Source organism: Schistocerca cancellata, chromosome 5, assembly GCF_023864275.1.
Source record: "Schistocerca cancellata isolate TAMUIC-IGC-003103 chromosome 5, iqSchCanc2.1, whole genome shotgun sequence".
Classification (NCBI taxonomy): domain Eukaryota; kingdom Metazoa; phylum Arthropoda; class Insecta; order Orthoptera; family Acrididae; genus Schistocerca; species Schistocerca cancellata.
The window spans coordinates 258116939-258137808 of NC_064630.1; the positions used below are offsets into that span (position 1 = coordinate 258116939).

Here is a 20870-nt window from a genome sequence, read left to right on the forward strand (position 1 = left end):
CAATCACAATTCTGCAAGATGAAGAACTACAACACACAGATGGGCAAGTACTCAATAATAAAATTATTCAGTTCATGTGGCATTATCCAGTACTCATGTGTCAATGCAACCAGGCACAGCGATAGTATAATTACAGCTGTACAGACTTCCAACCATTGCTGTAACTGCTGATCACCTTCAGGCAACACCAGTATTGTGCAATTGAAGTGTTCTTCCATGCAAAAGGGGAGCTCCTTTCCAAATTACAGCTTCCCAAACAACTGCTCTCAACTACAACCAGGTCACGCTATCACTCCAGATGCAGCCAATTCTTTTTCTGGCACATACATGGACTGCTCCCAGCACAGGACCCCACTTGGCTACCTTCCTCATGCTGCTGCTAATTTGAGACCCCCTTGTTGTCTGAGCCACACTGCCTCATGGACCATATTCACACCACAAGCCTCTCTGGCAAAGAGCTTCTACATAACCAGCAATTCTACTATAGAGGCACAAAGTTGAAAAATAGTGAACTTTGTGAAAGGTTTCAACATGGGGCACACTGTTAATGCAAATGAAGTTAATCTTTGAATTGGACTCATTACAGGAGTGCAGGCTCTAATGTCACTAAATGAAATTATAATTATTATTCAAGGAATGTAGGCTACCACCAGACAGAATACCAATGCATGCCACACTATAAAACCTGAATATTCCACTAAGTGAATGCTTTGTATGTGATCTTTACAGAAAATTTATTATCTACATCATAAATCAGGACTGAGGTACTTGTTAAGATGAACCCAAATATTTCATTTAAGATATTTATTTAACCTAGAATATTACACATACTACCTTCTCCTCAGAAGTGATCGCAAATGAGATCAATCAGAAGTGTGTGAAAGAGAGAGCCTTGAATAGTAATGATTTTATGTATTATAACTTTGTAATTTCCAATGATTGGAGTTGAGAATAGCATGGAATCCTTGTATTGCCTTTAGGTATAGATATCTTGAATACATATAATCTGAGCAAAGATAAATTTCAGGTGCAAAGTGCAGGCTTGTAAATGTGACATTGCGGTATCTCAAAGTCACACGTGATAGAAATGAACAAGAGCATTTTCTGTGATTATACTAGTGCCTAGATTTGTGTAAATCGTAAATATACTACTAGGGAAATCAAATGGCAAGGCATTAAAGATATTAGTGTTGAAACTTGTTGGGTGTGATGTATGCTACAGTCAATTATGTTAGCCAAGTTGCAGTAAAGAACACTTCTATTCACAGCATGAGCTCACAATATAATTCAATAAGCCTAACAGCTGAAAAATTTTTCATGATCACATAAGAGTAACAGAAACAGAGTCCACTGCTGATACCAGTCCCATTGTGGAGTGTCATCCCAGGTCAGTTCAAATCGACACCCAGCCATCCAGATTCAAGTTTTCTATGATTTCCCTAAATTACTCCAAGGCAGATACCAGGATGGTTCCTTTGAAAGAGCATGCCGATTTTCTTCCATATCCTTGGCACAGTCCAAGGTCGTGCTCTGCGTCTAATGACTTTGCTGTCAATGAGATGTTAAACCCCAATGAGAAGTTAAACCCAATCTTCCTTCCTTCCTTCCCATACGAGGGGGTGTTGGAGCGATGTCTGTAGTGCAGTGCAGTGCAGTGCAGTGCAACTTATTGGCCTTGCAGTACAGCCTGGAGAGGGTGGCGATGTAGATACAAGTGTCCGGGCTGGTCTTGACAAAGTTCTGACAGATTTGCTGCAAGGTGCAGCTGGCCCTTTGCCTGGAACTGAGTGTGTGATGGAATGCTACTTGCTAGAGGTTGTGCTCAGCTTTAAATATTCAGCAGGAGGAAGGATATCTGCAAGAGTCGGATGACCACATAACCCGTGGATGGAAATGCTCTGTCGATAGCAGCACCACTATTTTGCTGATGTGCATGTTGCTCGGGAGCATGGCTGATGCTATTTGGTGCACCTGTAACAGCCAGTGTCTCAACTGACTGTTAATAATGATATCGTGTACACAACATTTAATGACTGTGTGATATTTGTAAATAGTCATAGAATGGAAACACATGTGGGCCAAGGCTAGGCAAACCTGTTGGTTGAAGACATTGTGCTGGGAGTGTAATTCAGTTGCATACACCTCACCTGATGAACAGCAATTACCCTTACATAGATGGAGCCATATCTCAACAAGAGAAAGCAGAGAGTCACAGTAACAAGTGATATCAGAGGACTAAGATAAAATTTAGAGTGAGGAAACATTACTTACACAAAAATGTGCTCAGGAAATTTGAGGACTCTTCGAAAACTGTGATGTTTTCTGATGCCACAAGTATAGTGATAAAGGACCCAAACACATCAACACTCTGCACAAACAGGAGAATAGCTGAACAGGCTTGCAGCTGTTTCCTTAATCTTAAAAGAAAAATAAACTCATATTATGCAATTCCAAACAAACAAAATGACTTCCAAGTACCAGAAGCAGAGACCAATGTTCATGCACTGAGTGAGGTGCTATATGCGAGTTTCCTTGCCGTTATGATGGATAACAAACTGAGGTGGCACCAGCTCATAGATAAGTTAATTAAAAGGCTGAGTCCTGCATGCTTTGCACTCATGAAACACACTCGTTGTGTTGACCTGCTGACAGGATTGCTAGCAAACTTTCTCTCAATACTTCCCTGTAGCACATTCTTCTGGGGCAATTCAGCTAGGGTCAAAAACAGTATGTTCTACAGAAGTATGCAGTAAGAATATTAAGACAGGAAAGTTGCTAACTGAACCACTTTTAAAAGTCTTTTCAGGGTCGAAAGGTTTCTTACACTTACACCCACAATGACATTTGTATTTAACATCAGTAATGAATTTACAGTGAGCTGTGCAGTTCACAACCACTATACTAAAAGTAAAATTAATTAACAATGTATCCTTCTCCAAAGCTCAGAATGGAGTTTTATATTCTGATTACTATTAAAAGACCAGTCCTAGGTTGCACAGTGCTTTTTATTGGCTGAAAAACAATGCATTTCATCTGGTTAGGGCATCATTAGGTTATCTGAAAGCACAATGAAAAATGTACATAATAAATAACTAGGCATGGTGCTCAAAAGTAAAACAAAAAAGTAAGTATTTAGATGTAAAGGGTAGGAAATCACACAAATAATTTTATAATTACTGACAAAAAACATTTGTCAAACTGTCCTAAAATATCCAGTATAAAAACCACCAAGAATAAACCTAAAGAAGAATACTTAAAAAATTTAACTATTGGTACTCATACTACTAATTGGTCTTCAGCAGACCTAAGCATATTGTTAATTTTAACATTGGGTGGAAAATGGTTTTTCTCCATTATCCTGGCAGCCCTCATTGTGGGCTGTCCTGTATATGGAAGTAACACTAGGCACTTGTTTTCTTATTTGAGTTCTTGACGTGTGTGAACAGGGCCCTATGAGAGGTTTTATTACCTGTTTCAACTGTTTGGCTAAGCCATGCTTTGGGGATTTATAGTGTTCACTGTCAGGTGTAGTGAGACCCCCTATTCCTTTTTTTCAGATGCTTTAAATCCATAGTGTTATTGGTGCTGAAGGGTACAATATTCTGACCGTATCCTTGTCCAGTCCTGAGTTGCTGAGAAGTAAGATGGTCTTCTTTGTCACACTATGTGTGCGGGTCCTTCTTCACTTGCTTGTATGCTGCGTCCTGTGCAACATCTCAATCTTCTGTTAATAGTCATCTGACTGTTAGAGCACTGTCACGTTGCCTTTGTTGTCAGCTGCTAGGATGACTGACTCAGTGTCCTAATGGAGGGCATGTATAGCCCTGCACTCTGGCAGTGAGACATTATTATTCATAATTTTGGCTTTTTCACAGGTACGGCTCATTTCCCTTCTCATGTTTTTATCAGTATCAGAGGAGAGTCGACAGCTGGCTTGTTTGACACTGCTGATAATCTCTCACATAGGTAATATTCTTGGAACCAGTGTGGGGTGCATGTCCCCCGCCTTGAAGGCCACCCGCATTGCCAGTCAATCCACATTCTATTTGTTCATTTCTTTCATCAGTTGACTGAATCGAGTAGTTGTACTTTTCTATGTAGCACGCACATGCATGTCATCATCATTTTATACGTTTCTGTCTGACACGTAGATAGCCAACACATACGTATGAGAAAAGTCATGGCCATTCTAGTGATCACAATATGATATTCTGTCTGGCATTTGTTCGAGAAAAGTCGTGAATATTCTACTGTTTTCTTGTACAGAGAACCTTCGATACGTAGTGTTATAAATATGGACTGTTGCTGAACTGTAAGCTAGTTTACATTCAGAAGCAGAAATATTAAGACTGAGGTCGACTGTGGAGGAGGATCAACTTGAACTCTCACCCTGACATTGATTGTCCTATTGATGATGTAATTAACCAATTTGCCAGGAAGAATGGGCGAATAGAATTCATAATTTAAGGAAGAGAACCACAGCTGTAACTTTTTTATATCATAAGGTGGCATTGTCTTGTATGTATGTATAATCAGTTTAAATAAAACTTTCTTCAACTTTGCATGTGACTTGATTATTTTTTATTACTATAAAAGTAAAGGTAGCTCAAGGTATCTTTAGCACCCCCTCCTTTAGGTTTTTGTGTATCCACCACTGCTTGGAATTGGTGAAAAATTCAGACCTTTTGACAGCAGTAGCGTTGTCACCTTGTTCAGTTCCTTTCTTGTCAAACTGACTTATGTCACTAATGTCACTAATGTCAAGGTCAATGTTCTGCAGATGAGCCCCAGAAGTAGTTAAAACACATTCTCTTGTTTCACAGCAGCTTTCTGCTTGGAGATTTCACTGGTTGCAAAGATGTTTCATCCATCACCTGCCATATGCAAAGTGAGAGACTGAATGCTAATTGCAGGTAGCTAGTGAACAAAGTTTTTTTCAATTTTGTCCAGTTATAGCCTGTTGAATGTCACATTTGTTTTTGAACAGACTAAAGTGTTGTGCTACACTATAGGTCCTGAGATTTGATCATCGGTGGGCACAATAGAAAGTCAGCACCAGGACTCAACATCCAGACCCCCCCCCCCTGGCCCCCCACCCCACTATCCAGCTGGGGGGGGGGGGGGGATGGACCAGCACTGCTGGGCTCAGCGTCTTTTCTGGATGCATGTGACTGGCCAACCCAATGGCCTGTCTGCAGGGTCTGCCATCCAGCAGCTATAAAGGAATGAACATGACATGAACCCACCATCACTTCATCTGAAGATGAGGGGTAGGAAAACTTTGCACCATCACGGTGCCATGGCTTGTCTGATACCTCCAGAAGATTTCTCAAAGTTAAATAACATCTCATTAGCCATTCCTTCTATAATTCATTGGAATATTTGGACTCTGGGATGTAATTTATGCTTAATTCTGATGTTCATATTAAGTAGATTTTGACTTTGCCAATATACAGACAACTGGTAGTGTTCTGTTCTAGGCAAATATTTTTTTCAGGTATAAGATTAAGAAAAAGCATCTTGGAGTGTGAGAAGAGGAGCAATGGCTTTTTCAAATCAGCATTTACATTTATAAAGTAATCTAGAATTCCATAATTATCAGTGTGAGTAGATTAGCACTAGTCATAATTTGTTATGAGCATACTTTGCAGATGTAAGCTGCATAAGTAGCTTATGCCTGGAAATACTTGAGCTGTTCCACATGTCTGAAACTTTTCCTTCATGACGGAATTTACTAAACATAATGTGTGAATTAATTAATTAATTGGTAGCTGTTTCTGCATCCTTCATTTTCTGAGAACATCTACCATACCTTTTGCATTGTCAGTTAAAAGTGGTAAAAGAAAGGACCTTTTTAATCTTTGTTTAGTGCTTGCAAAAGAAGTTAAAAAGTTTCAAACTTCTTTGCCTCAAATAAGCTGCTGTTTGATCTCTCAATACAGGGGACAATTTTTCCGAACCATAAAGTTACAAACAGCTAACCAGGATTATTTTTCGCCACTTGTCGCCAGTCTCTCAAGTGAGTTATTATTGCCTTTAAATTTACAGTCAGAATGGCTGGCCAGAACTTGCATCCAGGAGGTAAAATTTTAGTATTTCTGATAGGTGCAAAAACTGAAAAAATATTCCTAACTTTTGGCATTATTAGTTCCTTCTTCAGGGAGGAATGACATATTTTTTTCTGTGCAGGATTAGAAAGAAGGCGAACATCACAATTCCGCACAATTGCTGAAAGAGGCCCACCTTATAATAGATATGGTTTTATATAAAAATATATGACTGGAGTGAATTGTATTGGAAGAAAGTTAGTTAGGGAGGGACTAGATGAGGAAAAGGGATATTGTAAAGTATTATTGGAAGGTTGGGTGTAATTGTATGCTATTGCTAAAGAATCTAACATGATGAATGCGAAAACTGAGAAACCTGTAAGAGAAGCAAAAACGAAGTATGCGACATAGACTGTTGGGGCTGCTGGTTTAGAGATGTACTGGATTCTTGTAGTTTGCCCAGTTTAACACCCTGTAGGATATATTTAATGGATTATCTGCAGCAGTTAATTCTGTCAATAGAAACAAAGCTACTCCTTATTCTCACGAGCTAGTAGAAATAGTAATAGAAGAGATGGGTAGCATTTGTAGGATTATTTTATACATGTAATGTAATGTTGAGCTCAGATTTGATAAGTTTTGTTAAATTTTGTAGCATCCTCTACTAAAGAATGTTTATGTTGCAGGAATTCCACTTCATATTTGCAACACAGAACCATTTGGGTACATCAGTATACCACTTGGAGATGAAGCAAAGCTTGAGGATGATTTTCTCCAGATAACTAATGTAAAGGTGTCAGCAATTGGTAAGCAACTTGTGTTATGCATTGAATCAGAAAGAGCAGCATTCAAATGAAGATTTTAAAGGGAGTTGACTATGTCTACTTAATTAAATGGATGAAATCAGAGGGCTCAAGTCTGAACCTTTCATTTTCTCAAACACTTTAGACAGAACGGATGTATGGATGGGTGGGTGGGTGGGGGGGGGGGGGGGGAGGGAGGGAAAAGAGGGGAGCTTAAGAGAAAATGTGGATTTCTGAAGCATTATGTATGTGACTTTATTACGGAAAAAGAAGTAACTACATGATCAGCACCAGAAGACAAGTCAGTGCTGACTTGTCATTCTGTCATCATTTGCCAAATTACATCATTTGGATGTTTTGTGGTGGGACATGGCATCAGCAAGCTGCTGTTCAAAGTGTTGAAGCGTTCCAGACATTTGAATCACTGCTTCTGATTCAAGTAGTTCCTCAGTTGGCCTCATAGGCTGAGTACATCACATTCTAGTCCTCCAACCAAGGAAGCATGTGTGGAAGTACCAGGAATTGTACTTGGGTATTCATCATTCCAGTCAGGCACATTGACCACTGAGCCAATGATTTGGAGCCTAATTGTATAATAATGAGGATTACGGGAGCTAGTCAAGGTAGTCCCAATGTACCATCCAAATGTTCACAGTGTTCAGCCTGCAAGTTCTCAGAAGATAATCTTGATGGATTGTCTCATCTTTATTTGCCCACAATGCAGAAATCATAGTGGATCAGTTCTCTGCTCTCCGCACTAATCTATTGTAGGTTACACAAAGAAAGAATGATTGACTGGGAAATGATAATGGTGACATGAGGTCCCTGCTCACATATGATCAGGTGGAAAACTATTTATGTTGAATCCAGGCACTGAGATTTAACAGCAGTCAGATGTGGACTGAGTCTGCTGAGATCATAAGACTGCTGCCAGTTAGCATTGTTCACACCTCATGAAGCTAGTGTACTGTGGGGAGGGTTCCTGGGATTATGATATTTTTGCACAGATGAAAGAGTATTACAAATAAAGGAAGAGGGGAAAATCAGGCAATTGCTTCAGGCCAAGTCACACATGCAGCTACTTCTGCACCCACCTTTGCTGCACAAAGTTTGGCAAAATGGACAATAACAAATCTTGAAGCCCATTGTTTCTGATGCTATAGTGTTCTATCATTCCATCTTTCCTTTTCTCCTAATGCAAAATCTCTCTCTCTCTCTCTCTCTCTCTCTCTCTCTCTCTCTCTCTCTGTCTCTCTCTCTCTAAACATTGTATATTTTGTTCTTATTATTTACTTTAAAAAAGTATTTACCATATGTTAAATTGATACCCTTTGTGTGTGTGTATGGGTGGAGGGGGGGGGGGGAGGCACATGTGTGGACTCAAGCATGTTTGTTTACTTACAGCTGACGGTGCTGACTTTCCAATAAATGACATTTTTCTGGACTACCTTATTTACCCAGTGCCAGATGCAATGGGCTTTGATGAAGTTTATATGATCAATTTACAAAGACGCCCAGAAAGGAGGAAAAAGATGCTGAAATGTTTCCAGGAATTAGGTATTGCAGCAAGTATCATTGACGCTGTCGACGGAAAGTGAGTAGCAAAGAAATAAAAACCTTTAGTTCTTTTTTGCCTTTCTATTATGTACTGTTTTCATATCTGTTTTTATGAACAAACACTGCCTTTTACATGAAATAATTGCTGACAATATTCGTGTAATATAAACAAAAACAATGAAAAGTGGTTGATATTGGACAGAAACACCAACATACAGTATTCACCATATAGCGGAGATGGTGAGTCGTGATAGACACAATAAAAAGATTCGCACAATTAAAGCTTTCAGCCATTAAGGCCTTTGTCAGCAGTAGACACACATACACACACACACACACATGCGTGCACACACACACACACACTCACATAAATGCAACTTGCACACAAGTCTGCAGTCTCAGAGAGCTGAGACCACACTGTGAGCAGCAGTGCCAGTGCATGATGGGAGTGGCGACTGGGTGGGGGTAAGGAGGAGGCTGGGGTGGGCAGGGGGAAGGGAGAGTATGGTGGGAATGGTGGACAGTCAAGTGTTGCAGTTTAGACGGAGAGCAGGAGAGAAGGTGCGGAGGGGGGAGGGAGTAAGTAGTGGAAAGGAGAGAAATAAAAGAAATTAAAAGACTGGGTGTGGCATGAAATGATGGCTATGTAGTGCTGGAATTGGAACAGGGAGGGGGCTGGATGGGTGAGGACACTGACTAATGAAGGTTGAGGCCAGGAGGGTTATGGGAACGTAGGATGTATTGCTGCGAAGCAGTCATTAAGATGAGGGATATCAGGAGGGTTATGGGAACGTAGGATGTATTGCTGCGAAGCAGTCATTAAGATGAGGGATATCATGTTCGGCAGCGTGTTCAGCAACAGGTTGGTCCACTTGTTTCTTGGCCACAGTTTGTTGGTGGCCCTTCATGCGGACAGACAGCTTGTTGGTTGTCATGCCTACATAGAATGCAGCACAAAGGTTGCAGCTTAGCTTGTAAATCACACGACTGGTTTCACAGGTAGCCCTGCCTTTGATGGGATAGGTGATGTTAGTGACTGGACTGTAGTAGGTGGTGGTAGATGGATGTATGGGACAGGTCTGGCATCTAGGTCTATTACAGGGGTATGAACCATGAGACTCCATGAGCAGGGGTTGTGTAAGGATGGACGACTATATTGTGTAGGTTCGGTGGACAGTGGAATACCACGGTAGGAAGGGTGGGAGGGATAGTGGGCAGGACATTTCTTATTTCAAGGCATGATGAGAGGTAATCTAAACCCTGGTGGAGAATGTAATTCTGTTGCTCCAGTCCCAGATGGTACTGAGTTACGAGGGGAATGCTCCTCTGTGGCCGGACTGTGGGCTTTGGGAGGTGGTGGGAGACTGGAAAGATAAGGCACAGGAGATTTGTTTTTGTACAAGGATAGGAGGATAATTACAGTCAGTGAAGGCTTCAGTGAGACCCGCGGTATATTTTGAGAGGGACTGCTCGTCACTGCAGATGCACAGCCACGGGTGGCTAGGCTATACGGAGGGGACTTCTTGGTATGGAATGGGTGGCAGCTGTCAAAGTGGAAGTATTGCTGGTGGCTAGAAGGTTTGATATGGATGGAGGTACTGATGTAGTCATCTCTGAGGTGAAGGTCAACATCTAGGAAGGTGGCTTGTTGGGTTGAGGCATTACCTACAAACAAATTCGCAGTACGGCTATGGGCACCCGCATGGCGCCATCCTATGCTAACCTATTCATGGGCCATGTAGAGGAATCCTTCCTAAAAACCCAAAATCCTAAGCCCCTCACCTGGTTCAGATTCATTGATGACATCTTTGCTATCTGGATTGAAGGTGAGGACACCTTATTCACATTCCTCCACAACCTCAACAGCTTCTCCCCCATTTGCTTCACCTGGTCCTGGTGGGGCAGATAATCAGCAATTTGTGTCATGGCCTCCACATTCTTCCGACACAACCCCGTGCGATTTCTTTGGGTGGCGTTATGTGAAAGATTCGCCGTTTACGCCTCCTCTACCAACAAAACTACCAGAACTACGAGCTCGCATCAGCAGTGCTTTTGAACAGATTGATATGAACATGGGAAGAACTTTACTATCAGCTTGATATCTCCAGAATCAGTAGGAGGGCAAATATGGAACACTTGAAAAAAAAAAAAAAAAAAACACCTTATTGAGTTTTTCTGTGCGTACAAAACCCTGTGACATTAAGTATATATACAGATTGATATATATACAATGAATCTGAGAAATCGCTTTAATCATTTATAATAACGTTGTATAATTGAACAAAATCAGGCTGATTTGACCACGAGGTTTTTGAAGATTTGTTTACATCACTTATTCTCCCAATTTTAAAGAAGAAAGTAAGCCTAAAAGCTAAAACTGGTGACAATCTTAAGTTTCCATATAATTCTCGATGTATTACATCCCTATGAGGAAAATAACATGAAGTTCATCTCGCTCCCGTCAAATGCAACCTGTCCATTGTAGCTTCTAAAATCCCATTGGAGAGAAGTATTGACAAACTGGAAAATGAGTTGCACCTCTGGAAGATGATGCTCCACAGTGCGAAGGGACGAATTCCCGCGCCTTCCCAAAGAGCTGATGACTAACTTTGATTCAGTTATAAAGAAGCAGAAGGATGATTCCGAAAAGACCAGAATTTTTCCTCTGGATAGGAAAAAAAAAAATTAAAACATCTTCCACAAGCAGTCCTTGAAAAAAGCATAGGACTAATGACTGGTCATGCGGGCGAAGCATTCTTGCAAGAATTAAATAATAAGAGGGAGGAATTGACGAAATGCCGTACCACTAATAGACGCAAAATGTTAATGTCCCACCAGGAAAAATCATCAGTCCTGTCGATTTTCAGGAAGCCATCGACAACAAAAAGATGATGGAAAAACTATTTGGGAAGAAAGGGAAACAGAATAAAATGTAATTTCCTGCAAAGGTTCAAAACCGTCCCATACAATTCCTGTGCTCACAGAAACGCCAGACAACGAGACTGACGACACCAGTGACACATTTTCCCTTCACAATTCTGACGAGAGCGTGGAATTGAATGAAGATGATTCGAATATGTCGGACGTAGAGCGTTCTCCATCAGCGTTGCTCACAAATTATACTAGCTTTCTGGAAACAAACGGTGCAGATGTCTTTCGAGTGGTCAGTTTCTTTTGGTTGTGTTTGAGGGCACCTCCTACCGTGGCAAAATTATGGGAGTAAAAAGTGGAGGATACATGGTGAGCGGCACGGAACGATAAAAAGTTAATTGGAGATGGCCGATCCATTCCGATGAAATTTTATACAAAAAGACAAAAGTTTTGTACGCTATTAATTTCGCAAAGCCAGAAGGAAACCGAGGGCATCGAAGTAAATGATATAAACTAAGATAAACAAATGCTAAGTTGTATCGCTGCTGAGGTGAAAAAGGAATGTTCTCACTGTATAAAAATCATGTACTACATAATTTAAATCACACACACACACACACACACACACACACACACACACACACACACACATATATATATATGTATATATATCATATTTCACGATTTCCGTAGCTGTGTGAACACAATTTTTTCTCTAACCTTTCAAGGATAAAAAAGAGCTGTTAACAGTGTAGCCCACCTGGCGGAGTATCATTGTGACAACTTTCAACCAAAATTTCTCTGTTGTTGTTAAAGATTTCAAAATAAGCGACAAATAACTATACCGAGGAAGACTATACATTTGTTATGCAGATAATGTGTTTTGATTATCTTTCGAATATAATATTTGACGTAACACAAACCATAAAATCTGCCACAATGTAACCCCTCTCTACAATATCGACAATGTCGAGAAATTTATGAAGAAAAAGACAGTGATTGAAGTTCAAATGGTTTAGTGCCTGACGTTTCTTCAACATCAAATCATAACAGGAGGTGGTATAGCCTGATGAACAAGTAAGAAATGCATGGAAGGTAATCCACTCAGAAATTTTATGCGCAATAGCAGTTTGTTGCTAGATTGACTAGTTGCATTACGAATAACTAAGGACGCAGATTCGATTACGGGATGTTTAGGGAAGTTACAGTAATTGCAAGGATTACCAAATTCACATTGTAAGATTCAATGCGGTAAATGACACTATTTCTTACGTCTGCTTAGATAACATTGGATTACCCGTTTACGTGATTTTATTTTATGTTATAACTGAGCAGCAGGAAATATTTCACACAGCAAGACATCACTGCCTGGAGCTCAGTCTACATGTTCTGTTTATGCACGGGATATTAAACGCCACAAAATTACCATGTAAATTGAAAACGGGCAATAAAGGCCTTGCCCTTGAACTGTGGAGGGTGGTTGATTCGTAAACATCAGCGAATCACGCACTTCAGTCTTCACTGTGTGACTCTTAATTCGATTACCAAGTGAAAAATGCACCGTAGAAACAGCCGTGAATGAAATTTATATTTATGGCGAAATCTGTTGTATTAGTTTTATAAGCCATATCTAGGTTAAATACGAGAAACCCAACAGACCAATAGATAGCTGTTATTATTATTATAAATTATCCACTCAATCTGTCATGTTTTTAATAACCATAACAGTTTCAAAGACAAGTTACCAGTATGTTAAATATATTCTGCGAAACCTGCCTTCTGCATTTGCCAAGGGCCGGCCGGAGTGGCCGTGTGGTTGTAGGCGCTGCAGTCTGGAACCGAGCGCCCGCTACGGTCGCAGGTTCGAATCCTGCCTCGGGCATGGAGTGTGTGATGTCCTTAGGTTAGTTAGGTTCAATTAGTTCTCTAAGTTCTAGGCGACTGATGACCTCAGAAGTTACGTCGCATAGCGCTCAGAGCCATTTGCACCATTTTCCAAGACAATGCAGATGGAGTTTCAGGCCCTACAGGCTCTTGAAAGTTGCCAAGAGAGTGCAGGCTGGAGTTTTAGGTCCTATAGGCTCTTGAAAGTTTTCTCTGAGATAATGCGAGTATCCGATATTATAAATCGAAGTATGTGCACAGATTCCTTGTTTCTGCATAGCTATCTCTTCACCTGCCGGAGCCTGCCTCCCTCTCATTCCAGAAAGTATGCAAATTGTGTGTTGAGTATAGAAGTGTTTATGAGCAAGGCAATTTGGTCAGCCTTGTTGATAACTGGTATATCAAATCGATTGCATTGTTCTGTTTTATCATTTGTTACACTGTGTTTCCAGTAAGTTTGGAATTTGCTGTTTTCTGAACACTGAGAAGAAAGTCTGTCAGTAACTAACTTCTGGTCGGCTATTTTCATCTCATGAAACCTTTTAAAACAGTCTGTAGATGCTAGAGCTTTATCGATTTTAATATGGGATACTCTTTCCTTCTGTTTCACCGACTTTCAGTGACCTAATCTTGTATCGCTTTCAGTATTGTTTTAGTTTCTGCAGGCAAATCAGTTGTTCACCACCAACAAATCAACACCGTCCTGCCTCAGGCCGTTCACATTTTAACCACTACTTCTTTTTCGATCAAAATTGTCATCGTACTGTTATTTATGCCTCATACCTATAATTATCAACATATAACGACTAATATAACTTAGATTGAAAATTGGGAATCAGAGAAAGCACGGTTTATGGCATGTTACAGTGCCTCACTCAGAAGTTCACATTTTTTCTGTAGCTGGGGAAATTCATTGCGAGCTTGCTGATCAGTTGACTTGCCTCTGCAACTTGACTCTTTCAGGATTCAGTGATAAATGGTTTCAATAGATCAGTACGGATATTTTTGTTTTTGTTTTGTCCATACGAGATTATTTCTCACGTGCCTCGGATGCTTCGTTCTTTGGCTAAGACTAACAGAAAAGCTGCATTTGTAACTGCAAATAAACTAAATAATTTGGTTGTTTCGCTGTGTATTTCAAACCTGATTCGTAAACTTAAAGACAAGCCAGTAGGTAATCACAGTGAAGTGACGCTCTGAAGACGTGAGCAAACAATAACAAGCGATCAAAAAGTTTCCGTTCGAAGGCAGTAAAGTCCAGAATCGGTGTGCCATTCGGGGAAAATCACCGTGAGCATTGCGGCGATCATCCCACCGATGCACCATGTTGACCATGTTGATGGTACCCGGTCGGTAAAACGCCACGTCCTGCTGCGTAAAAACGCCATGCCCTGCTGCATAAAGAATTACGTAATTGCTGGAAAATTGGCTCCTGCCACAACTGGAGACAGACAGTGTGGACTTCACCTACAAAAAGTATGGTGCTCCACCCCTCTTCCATCATTATGTTAATGATTTCTTAAACAAGAAATTGAAGAACCAGTGGGTCAGTCTTGGTGGGGCTGATAATCAGCAATTCGCGTCATGGCCTCCACATTCTTCCGACGCAACCCCGTGCGATATTTTTGTGTGGCGTTATATGAAAGATTCATCGTTTACGCCTCCTCTACCAACAAACCTACCAGAAATACGAGCTCGCATCAGCAGTGCTTTGGAATAAATTGATTGGAACATGGGAAGAACTTTATTATCGACTTGATATCTCCAGAATCAGTAGGAGGGCAAATATGGAACACTTGAAAAAAAAAAAAAAACTTATTGAGTTTTTCTGTGTGTACAAAACCCTGTGACATTAAGCATATATGCATACTGATATATATACAACGAATCTGAGAAATCGCTTTAATCATTAATAATAACGTGTAATCGAACCAGATCAGACTGATTTGACCGCAAGGTTTTTGAAGATTTGTTTACATCACTTATGCTCCCAATTTTAAAGAAGCAAGTAAGCCTAAAAGTTAAAACTGGTGACAATCTTAAGTTTTCATATAAGTCTCGATGTACTACGTCCCTGTGAGGAAAATAACATAAAGTTCATCTCGCTCCCGCCAGATGCAACCCGTCCATTGCAGCCTCTAAAATACCGTTGGAGAGAAGTATTGACAAAATGGAAAATGAGTTGCACCTCTGGAAGATGATGCTCCACAGTGCGAAGTTACGTATCCCCGCGCCTTCCCAAAGAGCTGATGACTAACTTTGATTCAGTTATAAAGAAGCAGAAGGATGATTCCGAAAAGACCGGAATTTTTCCCTTGGATAGAAAAAAAATTTAAACGTCTTCCACAAGCAGTCCTTGAAAAAAGCATGGGACTAACGACTGGTCATGCGGGTGAAGCATTCTTGCAAGAATTAAATAATAGGAGGGAAGAATTGAATTTCTTTGGCTGGTAGTATAAGGCGACTCTTGGAACGACCCTTGGAGTAAATAAGGCAAGTTTTGGAACGATGGCCGATTTTTGTTAATGATTTCTACGGTAAAGAACAACTTTTGCGTGGATATAGAATAATCAGTCAATGCGCCGGGTACGGAAGAAAATCGGAGTAGGCTTCACTCATTTCGTAAAAAAAATTGGATAAGACCAGTTTTGGAACGGACCGCCTCAAGTGAGCAAACAATAACAAGCGATCAAAAAGTTTCCGTTCGAGGACAGTGAAGTCCAGAATCGGTGTGCCATTCGGGGAAAATCACCGTGAGCATTGCGGCGATCATCCCAACGATGCACCATGTTGCTGGTACCCGGTCGGAAAACGCCACGTCCTGCTGAGTAGAAACGCCATGCCCTGCTGCATAAAGAATGACGTGATTGCATGCTGCTCATACTCATCCGACAGGAATCTCCGGCCCGTCAAGATCTCTTTTAAGGAACCGAAGGCGTGATAACAGCATGGGGAGAGATCAGGATTTCAAGGTGGGTGCTCAAATGTCTCTCACTTGGGTTGACGTTACGACATTTGCGATATGGGGACATGCGTTATCATGAAGCAACAACACCCCTTGTCGCAATATTTCCGGACGTTTCACCTTAATGGTAAAGACATTCGTCATTCTCAGACTGATGTTACCGGTGTTTGACATCCGGCGGCCAAGAAAAGAATAACGCCACGCTGGTCCTGTGTTGACGCATTTGGTAATAACGTCGCCTCACTTTACGTTTCCGCATTTACTGTACGCGCGTGGGAAAGACACGAATGCTACACTAATTCCGTGCCTACATGTCGCTGCTTACATACGCACATCGGAGTCACGCTACGTTGTATATACGCAGTGGCAACGTCCTCAAAAGTAAATTTTTTGATCGCCCTTATGTTTAATATTTTCTAAATGTTTATATTTCGTTAAGACAAGTAACGTTAAATTCGTTATTACATGTATGGGACATTCCTTCTTCGAAATTGTGCAGGCATCCATGTCTGTTCTGCTGAAAGATGACATCAGCCCCCATGATAGCGTGTTGTTGTACTTCTTGCACCCAAAACATATGCAGTTAGATAGAAAATACATTCTACAAGCCCAAGGTATGTGCTCAGAAGCAGATTTAACTAAATGTTCATGCGAAGATGCAGTTCATGAACCAAAGTTTTTTAGACAGTACTAGTATCCGGTGAATTTGAGTCCTACATATGATCTGGAGTTAATTATCATGTTCCACAAACTGTTATAGCAAATTTCTGGACTTATTGCACAGACAAGTTTCTGACTGGGAAATGCCATGTTCACCAGCGAAGTAGTCAGCCATAAAAGGATGGAAATGGGCGGCAATAGCACTATTTTAGTGTAACAACAGCAGGTAGCAAGAATACCGAAGCGATTTGAGTCCCTCAGTCATGTACAAACTCCACGGACTGGCATACATTCCAGATCCACGTGCTGAAGAGACATTCTTGGGAGGACAGCGTTTCCTGACAGTACCGCCTATGTAGCGTGATAGGAGTCGTTTAGTTGATATGTCAACTCGCTTTTGTTTTTCCATGATCCAATCAAGTTTCGGAGCCTCCAGCAGTCGTAAGTGATAATGTCACTCCATCAATAAATTCTCTCTTACATGTCGTTTGCTATTAACAATATGCTCATAAGCACTTCTGACTGTACCAACGTCGCTTTAAGGTTCTCAGTTGTAGTGCATATTGCACCCTGTTCTGCTGTGAGGAGCATGGAAGCCTGAAATATGTACGTTTTTGGCAAGGATATGGACATTAAACATTTATTCGTTCACTTGGTTTCCTATCAGTTTCGGTAGATACTTGCACGTGAACGTGCGACGAGCCAGGCCGTTTTCATGTTCTATTTCAGTTGCTGGACCATTTCAACACAACCAGCTTTGTGTCGAAGTCACATAAATCAGTAAAATTTTCCATTCTCATCTCACAGATTCGACCGAATGACTACTCTTCAGCCTTTGTAACATAAGATCCGTATCGCCCCATATGCCCTCGCGAGACAGACTGCAGTACAGTACCTCGCGCGATGGAAAATTGGCTTTATTATTTTACTGGGTCATTGTAAGAATACTGCAGTGAAACACTGCAGTTTCATGGCACTCAACAATGACGATAATCAGGACGCAGAAGGAGCTGGCCACTGTTCGCGAACAGCTGAACGTGTTGATGGCCGCGGTCAGCCGTCTTCAGGCTGCTGCCTCGGAGTGTAGCGGCAGTGGGGAGTCTGGTGCGTCGCATGGTACACCCCAGGTGTTACATGCTTCACCCACTGTCCCTGCTGTCGAGACACCTTCGCGGGTACTGGGCGCTGTTAGGCCACCCTCTCCCCAAGGGGAGTGGCGGGTTCGGCGGCGCTCGCGTCGCACGAGGCGGAGGGTCAATGTGGAGGCTGGCCGTGTGGCATCGCCCGCACTGCCTGTAAGTGGACATGTGGCCGCTCCTTCAGCAAGGTCCGAGCAGGCGCACGGGGGGAGGGGTTTATTAGTTATTGGGAGCTCCAACGTTAGGCGGGTGATGGAGCCCCTTAGGGAAATAGCGGAAAGATCGGGGAAGAAGGCCAGAGTTCACTCTGTCTGCTTGCCGGGGGGTCTCATCCGAGATGTGGAGGAGGCCCTGCCGGCGGCGATAGAGAGCACTGGGTGCACACGACTGCAAATTGTTGCTCATGTCGGCACCAATGACTCCTGCCGTCTGGGTTCAGAGATCATCCTCAGTTCATAGAGGCGGTTGGCGGAGTTGGTGAAGGCGGAAAGCCTCGCTCGCGGGGTGGAATCAGAGCTAACTATTTGTAGTATCGTTCCCAGAACCGATCACGTCCTCTGGTTTGGAGCCGAGTGGAAGGCTTAAACCAGAGGCTCAGACGATTCTGTGGAGATCTGGGGTGCAAATTTCTCGACCTCCGCTATCGGGTGGAGAAATGTAGGGTCCCCTTGAATAAGCAAGGCGTGCGCTACACACAGGAAGCGGCTATAAGGGTAGCGGAGTACGTGTGGAGTGCACATGTGGGTTTTTTAGGTTAGAGAATTCCCTCCCTAGGCCCGACAAGACGCCTCCTGAGACGCGACAAGGTAGTAGTAGGCAAAACGCAACAGGGAATAACAATATTATTGTGGTAATAGTAAACTGCAGGAGCGTCTATAGAAAGGTCCCAGAACTGCTCTCAATGAAATTATAAACTCAGATTGGAATGTTTACCGCAGAGACAGGCTGGACAGTGAAGGGGGAGGCGTGTTTACAGCGATAAAAAGTGCAATAGTATCGAAGGAAATTGACGGAGATCCGAAATGTGAAATAATTTGGGTGAAGGTCACGGTTAAAGCTGGCACAAACATGGTAATTGGATGTCTCTATACGCCCCCTGGCTCAGCAGCTGTTGTGGCAGGGCACCTGAAGGAAAATTTTGAAAATATTTCGAGTAGATTTCCCGACCATGTTGTGGTTCTGGGTGGAGATTTTAATTTACCAGATATAGACTGGGAAACTCAAACGTTTATAACGGGTGGCAGGGACAAAGAATCCAATGAATTTTTTTTTTAGTGCTATATCTGAAAACTGCCTTGAGCAGTTAAACAGAGAACCGACTCGTGGCGATAACATATTAGACCTCCTGGTGACAGCCGGCCGAAGTGGCCGTGCGGTTAAAGGCGCTGCAGTCTGGAACCGCGAGACCGCTACGGTCGCAGGTTCGAATCCTGCCTCGGGCATGGATGTTTGTGATGTCCTTAGGTTAGTTAGGTTTAACTCGTTCCAAGTTCTAGGGGACTAATGACCTCAGCAGTTGAGTCCCATAGTGCTCAGAGCCATTTTGAACCTCCTGGTGACAAACAGACCCGAACTATTTGAAACAGTTAACGCAGAACAGGGAATCAGCGATCATAAAGCGGTTACTGCGTCGATGATTTCAGCCGTAAATATAAATATTAAAAAAGGTAGGAAAATTTTTCTGTTTAGCAAAAGTGACAAAAAGCAGATTACAGAGTACCTGACGGCTCAACACAAAAGTTTTGTCTCAAGTACAGATAGTGTTGAGGATCAGTGGACAAAGTTCACAGCCATGCACAGTATGCATTAGATGAGTATGTGCCAAGCAAGATCGTAAGACATGGAAAAGAGCGACCGTGGTACAACAACCGAGTTAGAAAACTGCTACGGAAGCAAAGGAAACTTCACAGCAAACATAAACATAGCCAAAGCCTTGCAGACAAACAAAAATTACACGAAGCGAAATGTAGCGTGAGGAGGGCTATGCGAGAGACGTTCAATGACTTCGAAAGTAAAGTTCTTTGTACTGACTTGGCAGAAAATCCTAAGAAATTTTGGTCTTATGTCAAAGGGGTAGGTGGATCAAAACAAAATGTCCAGGCACTATGTGACAAAAAGGGTACTGAAACAGACGATGGCGGACTAAAGACCGAAATACTAAATGTCTTTTTCCGAAGCTGTTTCACAGAGGAAGACTGCACTGTAGTTCCTTCTCTAGATTGTCGCACAAATGACAAAATGGTAGATACCGAAATAGATGACAGAGGGATAGAAAAACTATTAAAATCGCTCAAAAGAGGAAAGGCCGCTGGACCTGATGGGATACCAGTTCAATTTTACACAGAGTACGCGAAGGAACTTGCCCCTCTTCTTGCAGCGGTGTACCGTAGGTCTCTAGAAGAGCGTAGCGTTCCAAAGGATTGGAAAAGGGCACAGGTCATCCCCGTTTTCAAGAAGGGACGTCGAACAGATGTGCAGAACTATAGACCTATATCTCTAACGTCGATCAATTGTAGAATTTTGGAACACGTTCGAGTATAATGACTTTTCTGGAGACTAGAAATCTACTCTGTAGGATTCAGCATGGGTTTTGAAAAGGACGATCGTGTGAAACCCAGCTCGCTCTATTCGTCCACGAGACTCAGAGGGCCATAGACACGGGTTCCCAGGTAGATGCCGTGTTTCTTGACTTCCGCAAGGCGTTTGATACAGTTCCCCACAGTCGTTTAATGAACAAAGTAAGAGCATATGGACTATCAGACCAATTGTGTGATTGGATTGAAGAGTTCCTAGATAACAGAACGCAGCATGTCATTCTCAATGGAGAGAAGTCTTCCGAAGTAAGAGTGATTTCAGGTGTGCCGCGGGGGTGTGTCGTAGGACTTTTTGCGGATGATGCTGTAGTATATCGAGAGGTTGTAACAATGGAAAATTGTACTGAAAT

General features: G+C 42.0%; 1 protein-coding gene across 1 annotated transcript in view; it reads left to right on the forward strand.

Moving 5' to 3' along the window:
• The window catches only part of LOC126187926 (glycosyltransferase 25 family member), an 861577-nt gene that overhangs the window by 60848 nt on the left and 779859 nt on the right, over positions 1-20870 (forward strand). The window contains exons 4-5 of the mRNA XM_049929289.1: positions 6734-6853; positions 8255-8444. Coding sequence (XP_049785246.1) covers positions 6734-6853; positions 8255-8444 — 310 coding nt within the window. The remainder of the gene's footprint in view (positions 1-6733; positions 6854-8254; positions 8445-20870) is intronic.